Source organism: Hemisphaericaspora subhashii (genome assembly GCF_019202705.1).
Source record: "Hemisphaericaspora subhashii strain CBS 10753 chromosome Unknown scaffold89, whole genome shotgun sequence".
Classification (NCBI taxonomy): domain Eukaryota; kingdom Fungi; phylum Ascomycota; class Pichiomycetes; order Serinales; family Debaryomycetaceae; genus Hemisphaericaspora; species Hemisphaericaspora subhashii.
In genome coordinates, this window is record NW_026057222.1 from 22,547 (window position 1) to 39,305 (window position 16,759).

Below are 16,759 nucleotides of genomic sequence, written 5' to 3' on the forward strand. Positions count from 1 at the left end.
AAATTCGGTTAAAAAAAATTCAATTCCATCTCGTTCTCGCACATTCCTCTCTTAACTATAATACTGGAGTAAGACTGGAAAAAAAAAAAGATTGTTGGGTTATCTTGAGAATTTTTCAATTTTCACCATTTTCAATTCTCAAGAAGACAACCGAACAAAGAAGTAGTGTCAATTGGTCCTTTGCAGAACGCTAAATCAATCATGGTTAGTGTCAGAACGCTAGAAACGAGACTCAAAGATCTTCAAAAGAAGATCGCGAAGGAGCCTTACAAATTTGCTACTCATGAGAATGCTTGTAAATTAGTTAAACTTCTTCCCCAAAATCATTCATTAAGAGACAAAATCTATTTCCTTAAAGGTCAATACTTTGTACCCACTAAAAGTGACGCCGATGATTTCATAAAGTATGTCAACACTGTTGGGAAGCTTTCCGATGACGGACGTAAAGTTTTTGATCAGATCACTAATCAATATCCTACAGTAAAATATTGGAAGGAATACTTAAAAGCGATGAGGAATTCGCCATACTACTCTGCCTATCTTGAAAGAGCATGGGATGCTTGTAGATACGACTATTGTTGCGGTAATGAGATATTCGACATTATGGTTGAATATAAGGATAAGTATTATGAAGAATGGCCCGATATTCTTGATTTATTCGATCAAAGATTACGGATTCCGCACGTCCAAATAGATGAAACATTGAATGAATTTAAGTATTTCGTTACGAAGTATAAGCAAAGTGAGTATTGGCCATGGGCAGATTCAAGAAGTAGGGTTCACGATGAAACAAAAGAGGACCAACGTCTTAACGAAAGGTTTGAAAAAGCCATCAAGAAGAATCCAAGTGACGTCTTCGTTTGGCTAGATTATATGGAGGGTATATATGAACGTGACAAACATATGGATGGTGTATACAGCATATTTACTAGAGCGATTGTGCAAGACTTTCCAGATGAATGGGCACTTCCTCTCTGGAAAAGTCTTATTCGGATGGCTCGTATAGCCAACGTGACTGAAGAATTTAAATTAGATCATTTGAGTTCTTACGTTAGAACGTTCCCATATTATCCTGCTGCATATGTCGAATACTTAGCCGAAGCCGAGGAAAGCGATTTTGATATGATCTACCTGAGGGTACAAAGCAATGGAGTCCTTAGCAAAGGCAAAGATCCAAATCTAACAGTCGCCGAAGCAATCGTCGTATTTAGGTATGGATTAACTCGTAGTGTATTTAGTGAATGGTTCGAAGAAACACCAGCTTTATTCAAAACCATTGAGGAGTATGTTACCGAGTCTTTCACTAGACCGAATGATGGTAAATACCGAATCCCTAAGCTCGCTATTAAGATCTACGATGAGTTTGATGAAGAAGATAAAGCAGGAGAAATAATCGACAGATTAACTTCTACGTATCTGTCTCGTGGAGACGTCTGGCTCTGGGCCATTGATTATATGAAGAATAAACTTCCTTCAGAGGGGATCAGAACTATGTACGAAGAAGCGATAGATTCGCTTGAAGGATGTGACCCAGATAACAAGCTTGAAGAACTTAGGTATCAATGGCTTCAATTTGAGGAATTCCTGGAATTGAAAGCAAAAAACTTGAAGGCCAAAAAGCATGCACTTTGGAAGTGTTACCAGTCTGAGAAAAAGGAAGAAAGAAACTTGGGCCTTCACTGAAATGGATTTCGCCAGACCTTCTAATAGCATGTTGCTTCTCAACGGATAGATTACATGTAGATACCACGTTCATTCGGAACGGGATAGTGGTGTTCCATAGTTTGTTGTGCATCAAACAAGAAAATATTCCTTCCACATGAACGTTGTTAGATTTGTTTATTAGTTTAGTTTAATATATGACATTGTAGTGTTACCCTTGTATCTATTCAGCGAACAGAGAACCTTCATTCTATCGCGTAAAGATCTTAGTATCTGAATTGGCGCTACCACCTTCGACAGAACGGGAAAAAATACTTGGGTTCTCTGGAGAATCAAAACAACAAGATGCCATCACAGGAATTTCTATCTGGTAATCACTTAATCAAGCATGTCCGATGAAGATGCAATAGAAATCAAACTTAAGGATCTCGAAGAAAAGATCTTAGCGGATCCTTATAATGCAGCTGTTCACAAAGAAGCAAGTCAATTAGTAAAACTTCTTCCCCCAAACCATTCGGGAAGAGAGAAAATTTACTACCTCAAAGGTGAATACTTCACTTTCACCAAAAGTGATATTGATGACTTCTTCCAATATACAAATTCAATTGACTCACTCTCCGAGGATGCACTTATGATTTCCGGGATGATTGCAAACCACTTTCCCACGGGCGAGAATTGGGCTAAATATTTGAGATTAATTAAAGGGTCGGAAAATTACGGGCTGTATCTAACGGAAGCTTGGGAAGATTGTCAATTTGATTACTATCACAGTAATGAAGTATTTGACATCATGGTAGAGAATCTAGAGCTGAATAACCCCAATTGGCGTGATTTACATACTTTATTCGACGACAGACTCAAGGTCCCACATCACCAAATAGATGAAACATTTAATAAATTTTGCTCCCTTTGTAGTAAATATGCTCCACAACAATATGATCTATGGGTTCCATCAAGAAGTGAACTTTACCACAAGACGAAGCGTCTTCAAGCATATTATGAAAAATTTGAAATACCACTTAAAAAGAATCCTAACAACGTCTCCATGTGGCTCGAATATATGGAGAATCTTTTCCAGTATGATGATGATAATTTTGAAACTGTCGTCAGTATATTTGTTAGAGCTGTTGAGATGTATGATTCGGATGAATGGCTTCCTCTATGGAAATGTGCCACCCGAATGGTCCGATCCTTGATAAAAGACGCCTTGGCTGAGTATATTCTGGCAAGCTACATTAGGAGATATCCTTACCATCCTGATGCATATGCTGAATATTTAACTCGTACTTGGTGGGAAGATGAAGAATATGATGACCTAATGAAAAGAATAGAAAGCAATAAAGTTTTGGACCCATCAAATGATCCATATCTAATAGTTGGTGAAGCTATTATATTAATGAAGTATAGATACCACCTATATGAACGTCTGCAGGAGTCCGCAGAGGAACTTTACGAAGAAATTTCAAAGTATCTCTCGGAATCATACAACAGGCCAAATGATGGTAAATATCGCATACCTAGATTGGCACTTTCAATCTATGACGAAATGAAAGAGGAAGATAAGGCAATAGATTTGATTGAAAACTTGACTACTCAATATCTGTCCTATGGAAATGCATGGCTTTTGGCTATTGACTATATGAAGAGTAAGCTCCCCCCAGAAGGATTAAAAAACATGTTTGAAGAAGCAGTGGATGCTCTTGATGGTCATGATCCAGATAATAAACTTCAAGAAATAAGACATAAGTGGATTTCATTCCATGAGATTGCTGGAGATATTGAGAAGAATAGGAAAGTGGTTTGGAAGTGTTATCTATCTGAGAGAAAGGAACAGAAATATCTTGAAACCGAACAAGATAAAATGGAGATTGAACCCGAAGCCTCGCCTATTCCAACCGCAGCTAATAACTCGCAAGCAAAGAGAATGCACGATGATGTAGTTGAAAGCGACCAGCAACATAGATCTAGAGAAGAGTTCACAGTCAAAATATCCAATATTAATCAGAATACTACAGTTGATGATTTGCGCGTCATGTTTGAAGAATGTGGAGATATACGTGACATTTCAATTCACTCCGAGAATGGTCAATATGAAGGACTCATTGAATTTTCCGGTCAACAAGAAGTATTATCAGCGCTAACGAAAACATACAAACAGTTAGGGGATTCCCAAATTGTGGTAACCAAGTTTGAAAACGCCACCTTGTTTGTTAATAACTACCCAAGTACGTACAGTCAAGCACAAGTTCGAGAAATGTTTGAGAAGATAGGTCCTATAGTTGGTGTCAGATTTCCTAATCAGCATGCGGGGCATCGGATAAAGAGATTCTGTTATGTCCAATATGTCACTTCTGAAGATGCCAAGAAGGCCATATTCACATACAATGGAAAAGAATTATATGATGAAAATTTGAAAAAGGCAATTCCATTAGAAGTGGTAGTTTCGAGACCCCAAGAGAAAAAGAAAAGATCAACCCCGATTTCGGAAAGGAAAATTCGAGTTTCGAATCTTCCATTTAATCTTGGAGAGGATGAGATTCGGGAAATATTTGGCGATTGTGGCAAGATAGATCAAGTGACATTTCCTAGACTAGGCAAACTGAAGAATAATAAAAATGATGGGATTGCTATTATCGTGTTTGAGTCAGAACAAAATCTTGACAAAGCGGTTAAGTTACACGAAACTGAAATACAGGGTAGGAAAATAAATGTCCAAAAACAACATGCGAAACACCACACGCTCACCCCTCGTGGTTTTGATGATTTGAAAACAATAGGATTATCACGAGTAGATACAACATTAAATCAGAATGACATTCGTGAATATTTTACACAAAAGTTTGGTCCAGTTGAGAAAGTCTTATTGATGCCAGACCAAGAGAAAATATTGGTTGAATTCCAATTTGCAGCTGATGCTGGTCGGGCTACCATGTCTCAACCAGCTATTAAATTAGGTGATTCATTTGCGCAAATTCAACTGAAACTGGAGTGTCTTAAGTCAACAAGTGTTATTGAAGGAAATTCTACCAAGGCTCCTAATAAGTTGCTGATGGTGCCACCCAATTTAATCAAAAGACGTCGTCGTTAGAAGTTCTTTAAATATAGATAAGTTATAGATATCGTATTCTATTATTCTGTTTGCTCTTCCCGCCCTATCAACATTCTCTTAATGCATCTTTAAAGAACAATCTCTCACAACCACGGTGCCAGCATACACCCATTTTTCATTTCTCTGGGGAAAAAGCTTCCATTTTGTTGCAAAAATGTTGTTGGAGCCGGAACAGGAGAAAAATTTAATTGTGTTTTGGATTTGCAGCCGATGCCGGCGGGGCTACCATGTCTCCAGAAATTATTGTATTGAGTGAATCTTTTGCACAGATTCAATTGAAATGGGCCTATCTTAACTCGTCGGGAGCTACTAGGAGTCAGTATGTAGTAGTTCCAACCCACCTATTAATCGTCCATGCGAATAGCAATAAAAGATGTCGACTCAAGTGTATCATAATTATCTTAGGCATATTGCTGGTTTTCCATTTTGTGACTCATACACGACCAAATTGGCTGTCAAAAAAAATTTTCACTCTTTTTGTTTATTATATAAAACCATTCCTGTCTCTCTCCACTCTTTCTCTTGCTAGACCAAGATATAAATATATCAAATCAAATGAGTGGTCCAATCAAGTTAGAGAACACCGTTCGTAGAGATACATTAATCTCCATCGAAAAGAAATATCAAAAAATTTGGGCTGATGAAAAATATTTCGAAGTCAATGCACCAACCATTGAAGAAGTCCCAATTGAAGATATTGATGAATTACAAAAACAATATCCAAAGCATTTCGGTACGATGGCGTATCCATACATGAACGGTGTCTTGCACGCCGGACATGCATTCACATTATCCAAAGTCGAATTCGCTACTGGGTTTGAAAGAATGAATGGAAAAAGAGCATTATTCCCCCTTGGATTCCATTGTACTGGTATGCCAATCAAAGCTGCTGCTGATAAGATTAAAAGAGAGATTGAATTATTTGGTGAAGATTTCAGTGGTGCTCCTGCTGAAGATGAAGATGATGAAGATCCAGTCCCAACTCCAAAAGCTGAGAGTAAACATGAAGATGTTACAAAATTCACTAGTAAGAAATCAAAAGCGGTTGCAAAACAAGGTAGAGGGAAATTTCAATTTGAAATCATGTTACAATTAGGGATCCCAAGAGAAGATGTACCTAAATTTGCCAATACTGAACATTGGTTAGAATTCTTCCCACCATTATGTCAAAAAGATGTTACTTCATTTGGTGCTAGAGTTGATTGGAGACGTAGTATGGTAACTACTGATGCTAATCCTTATTATGATGCTTTTGTCAGATGGCAAATCAATAGATTGAGAGAATGTGGGAAGATCAAATTCGGGGAAAGATATACTATTTATTCCGAAAAAGATGGACAAGCATGTTTGGATCATGATAGACAATCAGGTGAAGGAATTGGACCTCAAGAATATACTGGGATTAAAATCGAAGTTACTGATTTTGCTCCAGCTGCTAAGGCAACCTTCGCCAAGGAAGGGTTCGAATTCGAAAACAAGAAGGTTTATTTAGTTGCTGCCACTTTAAGACCAGAAACTATGTATGGACAATCATGTTGTTTTGTTTCCCCTAAGATTGATTATGGTATTTTTGATGCTGGTAATGGAGCCTATTTCATTACTACTCAACGTGCCTTCAAAAACATGTCATATCAAAACATCACCCCACAAAGAGGTTATTATAAACCAGTTGTGGTTATTAATGGTAAAGATTTAATTGGATCTAAGATTGATGCCCCATTGGCCGTTCTTAAAGATTTACGTGTCTTACCTATGGAAACCGTCTTGGCAACCAAGGGTACTGGTGTTGTTACTTGTGTTCCATCTGATTCTCCTGATGATTATGTCACCACTAGAGATTTAGCTAATAAACCAGAATATTATCAAATTGAAAAAAGTTGGGTTAAGACCGATATTGTTTCTATTGTTAATACTGAGAAATATGGAGACAAATGTGCCGAATTTTTAGTTAATGATTTAAAAATCCAATCACCAAAAGATTCTATTCAATTAGCATTAGCTAAAGAATTAGCTTATAAGGAAGGTTTTTATAATGGTACTATGACTATTGGTAAATATGCTGGTGAAAAAGTTGAAGTTGCCAAAGCTAAAGTTAAAGAAGATTTAATTGCTGCTGGTGATGCATTTGTTTATAATGAACCCGAGGGACAAGTTGTTTCTAGATCTGGTGATGAATGTATTGTGGCTTTAGAAGATCAATGGTATTTGGATTATGGTGAAGAAGAATGGTTAGGACAAGCTTTGGAATGTTTGAAAGATATGGAAACTTTCTGTAAAGAAACTAGACATGGATTTGAAGGTGTTTTAGCTTGGATGAAGAATTGGGCCGTGACTAGAAAATTCGGTTTAGGTACAAAATTACCATGGGATGAACAATATTTAGTTGAATCATTATCTGATTCTACTATTTATATGGCATATTATACTATTGATAGATTCCTTCATTCTGATTATTATGGGAAAGTTAAAGGTAAATTTGATATTAAACCAGAACAATTAACCGATGAAGTATTTGATTTCATTTTTGCTCGTCGTGATGATATTGAATCTGATATTCCATTGGCTCAATTAAAAGAAATGAGAAGAGAATTTGAATATTTCTATCCTTTAGATGTTAGAATTTCCGGGAAAGATTTGATTCCAAATCATTTAACTTTTTTTATTTATTCTCATGTTGCTTTATTCCCAAAGAAATTCTGGCCAAAGGGGGTTAGAGCCAATGGTCATTTAATGTTAAATAATGCCAAGATGTCTAAATCTACTGGTAATTTCATGACCTTGGAACAAATTGTGGAAAAATTCGGAGCTGATGCCTCTAGAATCGCCATGGCTGATGCTGGTGATACTGTTGAAGATGCTAACTTTGATGAATCAAATGCTAATGCAGCAATTTTGAGATTAACTACTTTGAAAGAATGGTGTGAAGAAGAAGTTAAGAATCAAGATCAATTAAGAACTGGTCCATTAGATAATTTCTTTGATGTTACATTTGAACATGAAATGAATAATTTAATTGAAGAAGCTTATCAACAATATTCTTCAAGTAATTATAAAGCAGCATTGAAATTTGGATTATTTGATTTCCAAACTGCTAGAGATTATTATCGTGATTCTGTTAGTGGTACTGTTGGTATGCATAAAGATTTAGTTTTGAAATATATTGAAACTCAAGTCTTAATGTTAGCACCAGTTGCTCCACATTTTGCTGAATATATTTATAAAGAAGTTTTAGGTAATGAAGGTAGTATTCAAACTGCAAAATTCCCAAGAGCATCAGAACCAGTTTCTAAATCAGTTATTGATTCATTACAATATGTTAAAGATGTTTCTAGATCTATTCGTGAAGCAGAAGCTAATGTTTTGAAAAAGAAGAAAGGTGGTAAACCATCTGATGTTGATGTTACTAAACCAGCTAAATTAACATTATTTGTTTCTAATACATTCCCAGAATGGCAAGATAATTATATTGAATTGGTTAGAGAATTATTTGAACAACAAAAATTAGATGATACTAAAGTTATTAGAGAACGTGTTGGTAAAGATATGAAGAGAGCTATGCCATTTATTACTATGATTAAACAAAGATTAACCACTGTTGATCCAACTACTGTTTTCAATAGAAAGTTGACATTTAATGAAATTGATACATTAAAAGCAACTGTTAATAATATTAAGAGAGCAACTTATTCTATTAATGTTGAAGAAGTTGAAATTATTTCATTTGATAATGGATCAAAAGTTGGAAATAATATTCTTACTGGTGAAGAAGTACCTATTACTATTACTGGTAAGATTATTGATTCTGCTGTACCAGGTGAACCAGGTATTATGATTAAGAACATTTAAATTTTAAATAAGAATAATTATAATAATTAAAATTATATTTTTTGTATAGAAATTAATAAACCATAAACGATAAAACAGAACTTACTTTAATTGCAAAATTTTACAACAGCAAATAAAAAACGTAAATGTATGGAGTTAAGATCAGAAAGTTATGAAAATGCAGAAGGTTATCTAAGTATGATCAAATAATCTAAATTATATTTGAATAGAAATACAAAGATATAATCTAAAGTAATACCTCGGATAAATAAACTGAATCTACTGTACTACTCTTTACTAAAAATATGTTTATTGTAATTTTTATGTAAACGGTTAGACAGACTGATTTGTATCACGAGAAATTATGAATAAATTAATTCTCAAAAAAGCTTAAATAATGATAAGCAAGAAAAAAAGTTTTTTCTGATGATGACGATGATGAAGATGAAGATTCCATCCATTCAGATGTTGATATTAAAAATGGTGGTGCGGCTTCTTCTTTTTTTTTGTTTGACTCTTTCAAAGATTCTTTTGAATGTAAATTGTAAATTCTGCTTTCGTTTTATTTCTCGGGTAAAATTCAAACTCCATAAATTTATTAAACTACCCAAACCATTACTTTACAACAACAAACAACAACAGCAACCCTAAATCAAAGGCGCTTAAATTACTTAGCGACCATATAGATATACTATTAATACCTTCAACTGAACCGATAGATATATATATATCCTACTGAACAAAGGAAGTTTTAGTTGCATAAGTTTACATTTAATTTTCAAATAATTTTATCAAGAAAATCTAAATATCTTCTTTCAATCCCCAAGAGAGTAGTTATCTTTAACTAAATTACTACAACTACAAACTATAAGAGAAACAAATAAGATTAAATCTCCTGTTTGCATTTTTTAAGAAGAAGTTTTCCATTTATAAAACTTAACCCTTCCAGTAACTTATTAGTTTGTGTTTTAAATCTACAAGTTCTGGTTTTGTAAATTGTTTTCAAATTCCATTAAGTTTTTTTTTTAAGTTTTTGATTTTTTTTTCCCTTTAGTTGCCATTTTAGATTTTTTTACAACAACAACCAATCAACAACAACTATCAATATACTACCAAAAGGGGATATATAATACATTTGATAATAGACTACTACTAATCTAAAGGAGATAGAACTACTATGACGAATAATAATAATAACAACAATAATTACGGTAGTTCAAATTTTACATATCCTTTACGTGATTATGTTGCAAAATATGATTATAAGTTTTCCAATCCAAATGGTAAATTATCTGATGTTTGGTTACATAAAGAATATCAAAAGTTATCTATTAATACTATAGAAGGTACTAATACTATTAATAACAATAATAATATATCACGTGAAAGTAGAAAGAGAAATGTTGGAGATGTTGGAGGTCCTGATGATGAACGTGAAAGTATGATATCTTGTGATGATATAATAGTTTCTGATACTGATACAAATAATTCACAAGTTTCAAGTGGTCATGGTCATAGTTATAGACAAGGTTTAATCCATCCTCCAAAAAGAAGATTAACTAGTAATGTCTTATCGGAAATGAATACAACAACTCCATTTATGCTAGATTCTTTCGCGGGTATTTTATCACCACAACAACCACAACATACACTAATGGCTCGTCAACAAAGTACTGCCAACACTGCAGACCAATCAGTACTTGCTCCAACATTATCACAAGTACAACAACAACAACAGCAGCAGCAGCAACAAGTAATACATGTACGTCGCCCAAGAACTCCAACTGCTATAAATTCACCTTCACATACACCTATCTCCGATATTGAAGAAGATCCAATACAACAATTACCCCTTCCTTCTCCAAGTGCATCTCCAGTCCAACTGGATATTGAAATACCTAAATATTCAGATCCAATAGAAAAACAATTCTCCAATATCCCAACTACTCAAGGTGAATTAATGGATATTGTTACTAATTTATTTCCCTATTTTAATGAACGAAATCAAAATCATTTAATTTTTAAATTATTACAAAATATAAATCGTGCATCATTAAGTACATTTAATGAATTAATTCATAATTCTTTAAAAAGAGATTTATTAAGTAATTTACCCGTTGAAATTACCATGAAAATATTATCATATTTAGATTCAAAAACCCTACTTTCATTATCACGAGTTTGTAAAAAATGGTTTGAAATTATTAATAATCCAAATCTTTGGATTAATATCTTGAAAAAGGATAAATTAATAACCGATGATATCATAATTAGACAAGAACTTGCCAATCCAACCCAATTAATGCAAGAATGGGGTGGAATACCAGGAATGAACCCGGCTCAAGTCTTATACAAAAAAAGAAGTATCATCGTTAATAGATGGATGAACCCCAATTATGAACCCAAAAGAATTTGTGTCACCGGTCATGGAAATAAAGTAGTCACATGTTTACAACATGATGATGAAAAAATCGTAACTGGAGTAGATGATAAATGTATATTAATCTATAGTACCAAAACCGGGAAATTATTAAAAGTCTTGGAAGGTCATGAAGGTGGGGTTTGGGCATTGAAATATACTGGGAATACATTAGTTACTGGATCGACTGATCGGACAGTTAGGGTATGGAATATGAAAACCGGGAAATGTACTCATGTATTCCGGGGACATACTTCGACAATTCGATGTCTTGATATTATCCATCCGGCAAATATTGGAAAGGATTCAAATGGGAATGATATCATATTTCCCCAATTCCCCCTTTTGGTTACTGGATCAAGAGATCATAATATTCATGTATGGAGATTACCATTATGTGAGGATGACAATGATGATGAAGATATTGAAGATGGGATGAATAGTCGTCCAGCTACAAGCACAACATCCACAAGTGATGACCAACCAACTTTTGACAGCAGTGAAATTGATAATCCATACTTACTCCATGTCTTATCGGGCCATACTCAATCAGTTAGATCAATCTCGGGCTACGGAAACATAATAATCTCCGGCTCATACGATTCAACCGTCAGAGTATGGGATCTTCTCCAGGACGGCAATTGTAAACACGTCCTCACCGGACATCAAGATCGAGTCTATTCCACCGCCATGGATTTCAATACCAAAACTTGTTTTTCCGGTTCGATGGATTCAAATATAAACATGTGGAATTTCGAAACCGGGAAATTAATCAAGACTTTAGAAGGACATTCTTCATTAGTAGGATTATTAGATCTTGTCGATGGGGTACTTGTGAGTGCTGCCGCCGATGCCACGTTGAGAATATGGGATCCTGTGACTGGAGAAGTCATGAGTCGACTCAAGGGCCATGGTGCCGCCATTACTTGTTTTGAACATGATGCGTTAAGGGTTGTGAGTGGGAGTGAGAAGATGTTGAAGTTGTGGGATGTGAGAAGGGGGGTGTTTGCTAGGGATTTGTTGGCGGATGTGACGGGGGGCATTTGGCAGGTGAGGATTGATTATAGACGATGCGTGGCTGCTGTTCAACGGTTTAATGATGATGAAGAGGGGGAAACTTTTATTGAAATTTTGGATTTTAGCGAGCCGCCTAAGAAGAAGGTGGTGGAGGGCAATGTGTCTAGGATTTAATTGATTAGCTGAAAAAGAAAAAGAATGAATGTACATAGAGATGAAAGTTGTTTTTTTTTGTTTTGGAGTTCTGTTTTTGAATAAATGTATTTTTATTGATTTTATAAGTTATTATTAGTTTAATTTTTTAGTTAGTTTTTAATGCAACGGGATGAAATCTATTATTATAATTTACTATATAAGCTAGCACCTAATCATCTATTAAATATAATTTACGTAATTTCTGTAATCTTTCCAAACCATCATTTACACTAAAGCTCTTCTTTCTTTTCATACCAGTCCCATTATTATTATTATTCATCATTCTTGAAGAAATATTTTCAATAATCATTTTATCATGATTTATAAATTCCCCATTCAAACCAATATTCGAACCTGATTGTAATATCATACACCATATATAATCAACCAAACTTTCATCATATCGATATGGACACCAACATTTATGTTCATGTTTATCTATCGGATTAAACTTCTTCTCACACCCAACCCCAGTCTCTCCCACCACCACCAGCAGCAGGATCAGTTCCTCACTATCAAACTCCGATTCATCAACCTGAGTCATCTGGGTTATCGGATATTTCACCAGCGGTAAGATTTTCGTACTTGGTGGTAAATTCCCCACATGCTCTTTGGGAACAGTATTCAAAAAAACCCTCGAATTACACATATTACAAGCCAATAACAAGATCACATCTTGAGCATATCGTTGAGCATAGAGGGTCCAGCCATATATTGCCATTTCATATATCCATGCTGGGGTGTATTGTAGCAATAGGGCCGAGTTTTCTTTATCTTGCTTGAAATAGCGTGCGATTAGCCATTCATTGGATATAGATATGAGTCTTGGGTCTGATGGTGGTTGATTAATGCTATGGGATAAATATGTCTGATCTAGGGCGTCATCGGCGAATTGTTGTAGGAGGGTGGAATTGTCGGTTAGACTTTTGAGATTTTTGAGATATTGTGAGATAAGGAATTCGTTTGTTTGTGGAAGATAATGACGAGGATAATAGACTCCATCTAATGGAGTTTCGAAATTTTTCCAAGAACAATCTGGAGCGTGTCCGGTGGATTCGATTTGGATGATGTATTTTTGGATTAGTTTTTGATGTAGATTGGTTGTGTCTTCGATATTGACGTCATCGGTTAGGAATTCATAGTTGAATGTTGTTGTAGGATGATATATATGATGCTGGGGATATTGATGATGTTCAAAGAAGTTTAAGATGAGTTGTTGATTACAATTGGTACACATTAAATGATTCTTGGTTGTTTCATTTGGAGATAATGAAACACATTTCCAACCATTTCTGGCACATTTCAATTCATTTAATTGATGTGGAGTGTTTGGTATATCTGGTATTTGCCAACTTAAGACATTAAAAGTATGTAGTCTATTTAATAATGCATCTAGATTATATGGATCAAATATAGCTGGGGATATTCTATTAGAGGATTGAATTTTATCTATATTTCCGGTTGATCCAGTTCTTAAATGTGGAGATGAATGTGATGATTTTGATTTATGATAAGTGAAATGGTTTTTATGTTTTACTTTTTGAAAATATTGAATATCGGGATGATTATTATAACTTTGGCTATTATTAATTGGACTATGAATATATTGTTGATGAATTGGACTTTGAAAAATATCAAGACATTCTTGAAGTACTTGAGATGTACTTGATTGTATTGTATCTAAACTGAATCTTTCTTCCTCCATATTGTGGCTCTGTTTCTATAACGTGACTATGTGTCTGTTTGTCTATCTATCTATATGATCATAAGTGAAGAAAAAGACGGAAGATTTAAAGTTGTGGATGATTCGTAAATGAAAATATAAATTGACTTCTTTTCTTTCTTTGAGTGTGAAGTCAAAATTTCAAGAGAAAAGATTAAAAAAAAGAAAAGAAACGAAAAAAAATCTTTTTGGGATTTTGTCTATTTCCGGAAATCTTCCCCCAGTCATTAAAATGAGTGTCGCATTAATTAAGAATATTTATGACAGAATCAGATTTATATGACATTTATCACGTGACTGATTTTCTTTGCTGAACAATTTTTTTCTTCCTTTTGTTCTTTTTCTATGTTCAACAAGTAGAAGCAATCTGACCAACCTGAGCTCAAGGCATTAAGTAATATATACAATCTATATTACAGTTCTTCTGGTCATAATCTTCTTCAGCTACTACTGCTGTAGCTGTTATTGGATATGGACATTGCTCAGTTCGATCCAAGTTTAAGAACACCAATTGCTCCACCCATTCCAGAACCGACAATTATTCGTTCTCAAGATTCTGAACCACCATTATTTCCAAATATGCCAATGGCACCAATACCACAACAACAACAACAAGAAGATGCCCCAGTATCACATAAAGATATTGTCGATCCAAAATCTTTCACTGAAGAAGAAAGAGAACAACTACTGAAATTTCAAATGATATATCCATGTTATTTCGATATTAATAGATCTCATAAAGAAGGTAGAAGAGTAAGTATTGATCGTGCAGTGGAAAATCCATTGGCAAAGACTATAAGTGATGCTTGTAGATCATTTAATTTACCAGTGTTTTTGGAATTAGATAAACTGCATCCACAAGATTTTGGTAATCCAGGTAGAGTTAAAGTTTTATTAAAAGATGTATTACATGGTGGTAAAATTGTTGATTCAAGATTTAAAACAAAAAGAGCTTTGTTTAATGCTATTGCTGATTATTTAAGTGAACATCCTACTAGTTTGGATAGTATTGGTAAAAAGAGTGGAATTGCTCTTCCTCAAGAATTTCAACAAAATTTTACTCCTGAAGAAATACCTAAAGTTAAAGGATTTAAAATGAATACTATAGTTCCAGTACATTCTAATTTTACTTTGAAACATCCAATGACTAAAGGAATATATGATCCTGAACCAGAAATTCCTGAACAAAAACCAATTGCTCCAAAACAAATGAAAAAGAAAGTCATGAAAATAAGAGGTTGATTTTGTCAGTTACAATTCCGTTTGTATGTGTATTAATAGTTTTACCAAATAAATAAGATATAAATAGGATTTATCCTTCTTTTCTTGTTTAATTCTTAGAACCATACTTATTTCTATATTCTTGAATTGAAGCTAAATCAGCTTGACTAATCTTCCCACTCAAAATAGTAATAATTTCAGTCAAATTAACAATTGATAAAACTGGAATACCATATCTTTGTGATACCGCTTCAGTAGCACTAATATTAGAATCAGCAGTCAATTCTTGTCTATCTAAAGCAATAATACATCCAACAACTTGTCCCTTTTCATTACCAATAATTTCAAATGCTTCATTAATAGCAGTCCCAGCAGTAATAACATCATCAATAATCAAGATCTTCTTATCCTTCAAAGCACATCCAACAATGGATCCCCCTTCTCCATGATCCTTCTTTTCTTTACGATTGAATGAATATCCAATATTTGCATAATTTTCTGGATCTAATTCCGCTAATTTGGCAACAGTAATAGCAGCCAATGGGATCCCCTTATATGCTGGACCGAAAAGAATGTCGAATTTTAATCCAGATGCAATAATGGCTTGAGCATATGAAGTGGCTAAATTGGATAATAAACTACCAGTATTGAAAAATCCTAAATTGAAAAAATATGGAGATTGACGTCCGGATTTTAAGGTAAAACTACCGAATTTTAATGCTTCGGATTCGAGAGCGATTTGTAAGAATGATGATTTGTATGATGACATTTTGCAGTGGGTGGGCGAGTGACTGGGGCAATGAGTGGAATTGAATATGGCTAATTGCTTTCAAAAATTTCAATCTGCTAGAGAAGAGGTCGTGTGCAGTTGGCAAAAATTGTTGCAAAATATTCAAAAAGACCTTAGTAGTTGTTGTAGAAAAGTTTGTCGATTGTAAACAACTTTTTCTATAAAATTAACATCTTGATTCTTTCTTAATTGAAATGGGAATATTCTTCTAGTAATTGGATTTCCCGTTGTTCTTTTTATTGGCGTCAACGTGATATTCGCTTCCATTTGTTTCGGTAAGAAGATATTTCCTTTCTCTCAACCAATTTAGTTACAATATGATGATTAACTAGCTGCACTTAATATACATCAATCAATGTTACCTTTCAAACTGGGATATGCATACTTCACTTGGGAATTATTTTATTCAATCAGAGTTTTGGTTATTGTAGTAGAACCAACCAGACTGATCTTGCCAAGATGTCATTTGGCTGCTTCCACTTCTGACTCACTATTCTTGTTCAGATGACTGTGTATATAGCTGGATTATCCCCTGGTGTCCTAACAGATAAAATATTAATTCAGTTGAATAAAGGTAATTGGCTGAATTCAAAATTAATTTGGTTGCAAATTTTAGCAAAAATTTACAGAAAAGTTTTAATGTGGTGAAATCACGATAAAATCTTGCGGGCTTTGAGAAGAGAGGAATGCAAATTGTGATAGAACTATACCGCTCCTTGACTGACAAACGAACAACCCAATGGGAATGAAAACCTCATCTGTACTCCTTCATACTCCTTCGAAAAGTGAAAAGAGGGC

General features: G+C 34.4%; 7 protein-coding genes across 7 annotated transcripts; 5 read left to right on the top strand and 2 right to left on the bottom strand. All coding sequences in view use genetic code 12, as the record gives it.

Moving 5' to 3' along the window:
• Window positions 1-201: 201 nt before the first annotated feature.
• On the top strand, window positions 202-1,683 carry J8A68_001579 (PRP24; the record flags this gene model as incomplete). Its single annotated transcript, XM_049405246.1, has 1 exon — window positions 202-1,683. One exon carries the CDS (start codon window positions 202-204, stop codon window positions 1,681-1,683), a length of 1,482 nt encoding a protein of 493 aa, XP_049265118.1.
• Window positions 1,684-2,050: 367 nt separating this feature from the next.
• J8A68_001580 (uncharacterized protein) lies at window positions 2,051-4,750 on the top strand (the record flags this gene model as incomplete). The annotated part of the gene is made up of 1 exon (XM_049405247.1): window positions 2,051-4,750. The coding sequence occupies one exon, from the start codon at window positions 2,051-2,053 to the stop codon at window positions 4,748-4,750; it is 2,700 nt and encodes an 899-aa protein (XP_049265119.1).
• A 576-nt stretch (window positions 4,751-5,326) lies between these two features.
• CDC60 (leucine--tRNA ligase) lies at window positions 5,327-8,617 on the top strand (the record flags this gene model as incomplete). The annotated part of the gene is made up of 1 exon (XM_049405248.1): window positions 5,327-8,617. The coding sequence occupies one exon, from the start codon at window positions 5,327-5,329 to the stop codon at window positions 8,615-8,617; it is 3,291 nt and encodes a 1,096-aa protein (XP_049265120.1).
• A 1,156-nt stretch (window positions 8,618-9,773) lies between these two features.
• CDC4 (SCF ubiquitin ligase complex subunit) lies at window positions 9,774-12,206 on the top strand (the record flags this gene model as incomplete). The annotated part of the gene is made up of 1 exon (XM_049405249.1): window positions 9,774-12,206. The coding sequence occupies one exon, from the start codon at window positions 9,774-9,776 to the stop codon at window positions 12,204-12,206; it is 2,433 nt and encodes an 810-aa protein (XP_049265121.1).
• Window positions 12,207-12,396: 190 nt separating this feature from the next.
• J8A68_001583 (uncharacterized protein) lies at window positions 12,397-13,932 on the bottom strand (the record flags this gene model as incomplete). Its single annotated transcript, XM_049405250.1, has 1 exon — window positions 12,397-13,932. The coding sequence occupies one exon, from the start codon at window positions 13,930-13,932 to the stop codon at window positions 12,397-12,399; it is 1,536 nt and encodes a 511-aa protein (XP_049265122.1).
• Window positions 13,933-14,421: 489 nt separating this feature from the next.
• On the top strand, window positions 14,422-15,192 carry SEC65 (RNA-binding signal recognition particle subunit; the record flags this gene model as incomplete). Its single annotated transcript, XM_049405251.1, has 1 exon — window positions 14,422-15,192. One exon carries the CDS (start codon window positions 14,422-14,424, stop codon window positions 15,190-15,192), a length of 771 nt encoding a protein of 256 aa, XP_049265123.1.
• An 88-nt stretch (window positions 15,193-15,280) lies between these two features.
• On the bottom strand, window positions 15,281-15,940 carry URA5 (orotate phosphoribosyltransferase; the record flags this gene model as incomplete). The annotated part of the gene is made up of 1 exon (XM_049405252.1): window positions 15,281-15,940. One exon carries the CDS (start codon window positions 15,938-15,940, stop codon window positions 15,281-15,283), a length of 660 nt encoding a protein of 219 aa, XP_049265124.1.
• Window positions 15,941-16,759: the final 819 nt, after the last annotated feature.